The following is a 6,890-nucleotide window of genomic DNA, read 5'->3' on the forward strand; positions in this document are numbered from 1 at the left end:
CAGAGATACCAAAAAAAAAAAAAAAAAAGCACCTCTTATTCTTACTTGCTTGATACCTTCTATAGTAGCATCCCACTTCCAAATTTAACCCAAATTTCCTACAAAACGCCATTACAAGAGTTTAGCTTGAGCTTTTGAAGAGCACTTCAGCAAGTGTTTGTCTGATTGGGAAGGGCTAACGAGCCCTTTAGAGTCCACTCTCTGATTTACTACATTAACGACCTTTACCCAAGCATCATAAAAGCATCTCTAAATAATAATTCTTCTCGCCCAGTTTAGCCCGCCAAACTCCGTTCATAAGGAAAGGCCTCTGCAGAACTATCACCATCAGCCTCCTTCTTAAAAGCTCTTGAACAGCCCATCATAAGATTTATGGGATCAAACTCACCTAACCTAAAATTGAAATCTGTCACTAGGCCAAAATGGCCTAATTTTGTCACTAGTTTCATCCAAAACAGCTCTATATTCAAAGTTACTTTTTAAAATTACATTATTCCTAAAGTTAACCAGAATGATTTCAACCCCTTGAATTCAATAACAATTTCCAGTGCTTATCCAACCCCTCTTTCATGGGTGATCTATTTTTCTTCGGTTTGGAAGGTGAAGATTCTCAAGAATGTGAAGTTCTTTGTGTGGCAGGTTTTGCATGGAAAAGTTAACACCCTAGATTAGCTCTCAGTTAGAGGATCTTTGGTGATTGGACCACTTTGCTGTATTCTTTGCAAAAGAGTTACAGAGGGCCTTAATCATCTCCTTTGGAGCTATGATTTTCTCATGCAGGCTGGCGTGATTTATTTAAGACATTCGACTTTTCTTTCGTTAGCCCTCAAAGTTGCAGGGAGGTGGTTTGAGGATCTTATCCTCCATTCACCCTTCCTGATAAAGGGTGATTTTGTTGCAGGTGGGTGCACACTATTTTGTGGCGGCTTTAGGGCGAGGGAGTTCTTCTAGCAATGTTTAGTCCCTTGTTAGATTTTTTGTTTCTCTGTGAACCTCGGTTTCTAGGTTTATTTTGTAATTATTTGCTTGGTCTTATTTCTCTTGACTGGGGTCCATTCTTGTAGTTTGGCTCTTTTTTGCACATGTATTCTTTCATTTTTTCAGATTTATTTAGCTCAAGCTTGAATCGACTATAAAAATCGACTTATTAGTGTGATTGTAACTTCGGAAACTAGAGATTATGTCTTTAGTGCTTTATAATTTCAATTTTATGTTGCCATTACCAGGGATGGGGCCAAAAAAATTTATTTGGATTGGCAAAATTTTACATTCCAACTTTCATATATAATCTGTTCTTCGTTCCACCCCAAACCATAAGAAGATATATGAACTCAACTGGGAACCAAACATTCTCTACGAGAAAGCAACAAATGTACTGCACAGTTCTATTATTTTGAGTAACAATCTTTTCCTGTATTATTGTTATGATGAGAAATTATTTTAATTGAAAAAAAATGCCACCGACCAATAAGACAATGAAACAATAATTAGGTCTCCGATGATATCCAATCTTAAACCTAGATGGCAAGCCAAAATGAAACTAAAGTTCAAGGTTTTGGGTAAAAATAGTTGCAGCAGCAACTCCAGGCTTTATCTCAGATTGCATTGAATCATGAACCAAAAGAAGGCAAAAACTTCACCATATATGCAGTAGTCTGACGAGTTTAAGTTAGTTTTTGTTGCCTAACCACAAAGTCACCTAACAACATATCGAATATCAAATCCTGTAAAATCTATGATATGAAGAATGCAATCGATACATACATAAAACTATACACATAGCCACATATATAAAGACTTCGACTCAAAATTGACTTCAAAATTCCAAAAAATATAGAAATCTAACTCATGAGTCCAATGCCTCCTTTGAAATTAGACAATGTGGGGGTGAAATATTGAAATTGTAAATGGTAAACTAACAAGTAACTCATGAGAGAGTTTCCTGTTGGCATGTCCAACCACTTCTTTTTTTTTTTCTTTTTTCTTTTTCTTTAGGTCCCAGAATGGGAGATGACTCGTTTCCCTTCCTTCAGTCTGTGTCTTTTGACTCCTTTTGATTACTAATGAATCCTTCTTTCTGTTCAGTTAACAGTAATAATAATGACAACTCTAACATTATTAAATTAAAGATATGATCTTAAGGGTACCTTCCATATAATAGCTGAGCAATCACTGGATGAAGAGGCCAAGTATTCTCCGTTATTAGAAAACTGAACATACCAAACCTCATTCTTATGTTCTGCCAAAATCTGCATAGCGAGAAAATTTGTTTTAAAAAATAAAGTTAAGCATTCTTGTAAATTTCAATCATCATTGAAATTGTATCTTATCAAAAATAAATAAATAAGTAAAGCATTCAACAAGATATTGAGCAATCCATTGTGGGTGATGAGTATCAATCCTCATTCTATTTTTCCTTCTTTCACCCCCACAAACTGAGAATGGAGTGTAAAAGGCTGAGATTAAGGATCGTTCAATTTCAAATATCAATCATATTCATGCAATGATAATGAGCTAGACAAAGAAATAAATGCATTTGCCAAAACATCCTACAAGCACAAATATCATTCACTCAAAAGCTATATGAGAACAAGAAAACGGACAAGCAGCTTCTTTTAATTCAGAAAACCAGAAGTTCCAACACATAAAACTAGAATCCAAAAATATTTCGTCCGTCAGATACAACTGAATATTTAGTAGTCCAAGTAGGTAATCCATGCCTCTATGAAACCCAATCCAATTTTGAAAATATTCCATGATGGATTTGCTTGTAAAAATAGTGTTCCTATCTTACTTGCATGAATTTGAGAGAACCCAATCCAATTTTGAAAATATTTATATTCCATCATCATATGTTACAATATGAAATCATTTCCTTTCAAAATCATCTAAAATGATGCATGGAAATTAAGAGTATAAACATGGAGTACGAGCATAACAAAAAGCACCTGAATTGTTTCTGTTGGTATTTGATCCCGGCCACAGCAGTGGTCCTCATAGATTGAAACTGCACCTGAAAAATTATGATACATACATGAATCAATCTGTGCCACTACGGTGGTTTCAACCAGTTGCTCCAACCTCCTGTCTGGCAAACAAGTAGGTGGAGGAAGAGCTTTTTCCAAATCTCGCAACAACTTTTTCCTTAATTCATGAATGACACTGTCATTTGAATAATCCATATTCATGTTCTTAGAAGTAAATATGCTGTAAGCAAGCTTGTGGATTTTGTCTCTACTAAAACGGAACATTGGAGCTTCTTTACGCAACATAGCTAGTGCCGATGCATCATCCCCACAGTTAGAATACTCGAGCAAACAATGTTTTAGAACAAGAAACAGGGCGGAAACTCTTACTTCATCAGTTAAGTCCTTGATGCCACTTATTGTGTCAATGCAACCATACCAATTACCACTGAAAATTTGAGACTCCAACAACTTGAAATCATTAGATTTGTATGAAATTCCAGACTCGGCTTCCAAACATAGTGCAGATTTTTGGTAACCAAATGAATATAAGCATTGAATTATGATCCTAACAAACTCATGTTTCCTTATTAGGCCCTTGGATCCAATTAACACAGATGAACTCTCCATGGATATACAACTTGTGAGAAAATCTTATGTCATTTTAATGACCTTCCCCTTCAATGCTCTCGAAAAGACCAATATTTCACCAGCCGTGGTACTGTCGTTTCCAGATAGAAGGAACCTATTTTTTTGCAAGTACAAAATCCTGGAATTCAACAAAGATGTACGCATAAGAAGAATGAACCCTGAATTCCAAGAATTTCAAGTCAGTGCCAAAAGAATTAGGTAACAAGAGAGAGATAGAGATACAGGTTCAACGGTGTCCCAGCAGTGAAGTACAATAAAGAGCGAGGAATTATTATTAAAAAGATTTGGATAAAGACTATCCATTCTTGACCAACAAAGTAACAACTAAGATTTAAAAACTCTAAAACTCCTCCCGTGATTGACTATTATAGCCAAATACACCAAAACCTTGAACACTGATAAATTCACTTCTCGTGACGGCCATATACTTGAAACTTCCGTCCCATAATCGATTGATTAGACGCCAAAAATAAAATCTCAAACCATTCACCGAAATACACCTAGCCTATAATATTCACTCAAAGATTCACACAACACAAATTATTAATTTCTAGCACGAATAATTCCATCAACTCAACAAGCTTATAATTACCCGAAACCTACAAAATAGTTCTTGAATCGCAGAAGACAGTAAGCCTGGGAGGCTCCAGCCAAGATTCTTAAAGTATAAGTACACGAAAATTGGAAACATCCGAGATTAGAACAATTACGTGCAGAATAGGACGAAGAACGAAACTGTTCCATGAGTTTACAGAACAAAAACGAATCAAAATGCCAGGCCTACCAATATGAAGAAACGAATAAGAATACAAAATTGAAGAACGATTGCTAGCCAGTTGAGAATGTATTGCAGAGATTGAAGAACTGCTCAGTGAGATTGCCGGGAAAGAAATGGAAATGACTTGTAGTCGGGAAGGAACCGAAGGTAGTTTGAAGGAGGCAGGCCTTGAGAAAAGAGTAAGGACAAAATACGGCTTAAACGACGACGTTGCGGTTTTGCTTTTTTTTTCTTTTTTCTGTAAAATATCGAATTAGCAATTTCCCTTTTAGCCCCTACCTTGGACGAAGACGACATTTTTTAAACACCAAAAACAAGTGCTATATTTGTCTTTTCATTCCCTTAGGATAACTATGGCATTTAATTTATGGCAATTATTTATAGTTAGATTCTTTCTAATAATTAGTTGTCTTTCTTTTTATTTTCTTTTTTAAGGAAGATGAAGTAATATTAGGTAAGTTATCCATCAAAATATAATTTTTTAAATTATCCACGGGTGGATGTGAGATCTCACCTCGATTGAAGAGGAGAGTAAAATATTCCTTGAAAGTATGTGGTGGATCGTGAGATCCTATCCCACGTCGATTGAAGAGGGAAACAAAACATTCCAAATGTGTGGAAACCTCTCCCTAGCATACACGTTTTAGAATTGTTAAGCTAATGGCGATACGTAACCGGTCAAAGTGGACAATATATACTAATAGTGTGCTTTGACTTTTACAAATGGTATCAAAGCCCGATATTGGGCAGTGTACCATCAATGAGACATCGACTGGTATGCCAGCTTGACGCATCCTACATCGGTTGTAAGATCTCATTCCCCATAATTGTGGAGTATTAGCCTAATCACGGATGATGACACCCATTCTCACTACGTCTCTGATCATAGTAACATTTGTATGGAGCTCGAATGCTAAAGGTCGTCATTGACGCCATTTATCTGGATGGCCTATAGGTGAATTTGAATTGGAGGTGACAACCACCATCCCCCATCAAGGAGGACGACCATTTTGATTTAATTTAATAAATAAGACATTATTTATCATTTTAAGTTAGATGATTCACCGTATGGTTTCAAATCATGTTTTTATGCCAACAAATTATTTTAACAAAAAATGTTTGACTTCTAAGAATTTCATAAAATTTAAAGATGAGGAAGAGATTGGAGATTCAAATGGGAAGTGTCCTGGAACTTCTCGACTCAATGATCAAACAGAGGATGAAACAGCAGGAAATGGATCATGATTCTGTTCCAAACAATGATATGTTGCATTATCTTCTCAAGAACGAAGAGAGCGACGCCCAAATCGATCAAAATCAAATGATAAATTTACTTCTTGTAAGAATCCTCCCCTATATAATCGTTCGATTCTTGAATCAATAATGAAATTGAAAAAGCACTTTGATGCATCGATTTTCTAATTTGTACAAAAAAAAAAAACCCTAGGAATTGTTCGCAGCGGGCGCGGATACAACCGCAGCGACATTACAATGGGCAATGGCGGAGCTATTGAGGAATCCAGAAAAATTAGTGAAAGCACAAGAGGAAATCAAGCAAGTTGTGGGGAAGAACAAACCAGTGGATGAAGCGGACATTCCGAGGCTGCCATATCTACAAGCAGTAGTGAAGGAAGCTTTACAATTGCATCCAGCGGTTCCATTATTGCTACCTCGTACGGCGAAACAAGAAGTGGAGATCGAAGGTTTCACAATCCCTAAACATGCTCAGGTTCTGGTTAATGCATGGGCGATCGGAAAAGATCCGTTGAGCTGGGAGAATCCGGAATCATTCGAACCGGAGAGGTTTCTGGGATCAGAAATTGACGTCAGAGGGCAGAGCTTTGAGATGATTCCGTTCGGCGGAGGGAGAAGGATTTGCCCTAGACTGCCATTGGCTATGAGAATGATGCCTTTGATGTTGGGTTCGTTAATTAGAATCTTCGTCGGAAGAAAGTGGAAGAGCTCGTGGAGATTGTTCGAAAGAGCGCGTTGAAGGGTGAGGCGGTGGATGTAGGGAGATTAATGTTCATGACTACATTGAATCTACTCTCGAATACGATTTTCTCTGTTGATTTAGCAGATCCGGAATCTGAATTAGCGAGACAGTTTAAGAAGTGTGTGCAGGGAATGATGGAATTGGCCGGAAAGCCGAATTTGAGCGATTATTTTCCCGTGTTGAGGAAGCTCGACATTCAAAGGATGAGGAAGAGGATGGAGATTCACATGGGAAGTTTTCTTAAAATTCTAGACTCAATGGTCAAACAAAGGATGAAGGAGCACGAACTGAATCCTGATTCTGTTCCAAACAATGATATGTTGCATTATCTTCTCAAGAACGAAGAGAGTGACGCCGAAATCGATCAAAATCAGATGATACATTTACTTTTCGTAAGAATTCTCCCCTAAATTATCGTTTGATTCTTAAATCAACTATGAAATTTAAAAACCGATGCGTCGTTTTTCTAATTTGTGCAAAAAAAAAAAAAAAAAAAAAA

General features: G+C 36.8%; 2 protein-coding genes across 2 annotated transcripts in view; one reads left to right on the top strand and one right to left on the bottom strand.

The window, feature by feature from the left end:
* The window catches only part of LOC111466830 (WD repeat-containing protein WDS homolog), a 7,263-nt gene extending 2,692 nt beyond the window's left edge, over positions 1–4,571 (bottom strand). Inside the window, exons 1-3 of the mRNA XM_023111469.1 lie at positions 4,402–4,571; positions 2,949–3,735; positions 2,148–2,249 (exon numbers count right to left, since the gene is read on the bottom strand). Of these exons, the coding sequence (XP_022967237.1) occupies positions 2,148–2,249; positions 2,949–3,596 (750 nt within the window). The 5' untranslated portion in view covers positions 3,597–3,735; positions 4,402–4,571. The remainder of the gene's footprint in view (positions 1–2,147; positions 2,250–2,948; positions 3,736–4,401) is intronic.
* Positions 4,572–5,545: 974 nt separating this feature from the next.
* Positions 5,546–6,890, top strand: part of LOC111467087 (geraniol 8-hydroxylase-like) — a 2,579-nt gene continuing 1,234 nt past the window's right edge. Inside the window, exons 1-2 of the mRNA XM_023111874.1 lie at positions 5,546–5,734; positions 5,843–6,198. Of these exons, the coding sequence (XP_022967642.1) occupies positions 5,546–5,734; positions 5,843–6,198 (545 nt within the window). The remainder of the gene's footprint in view (positions 5,735–5,842; positions 6,199–6,890) is intronic.

Source organism: Cucurbita maxima, unplaced genomic scaffold (assembly GCF_002738345.1).
Source record: "Cucurbita maxima cultivar Rimu unplaced genomic scaffold, Cmax_1.0 Cma_Scf00032, whole genome shotgun sequence".
Taxonomy (NCBI): Eukaryota; Viridiplantae; Streptophyta; class Magnoliopsida; order Cucurbitales; family Cucurbitaceae; genus Cucurbita; species Cucurbita maxima.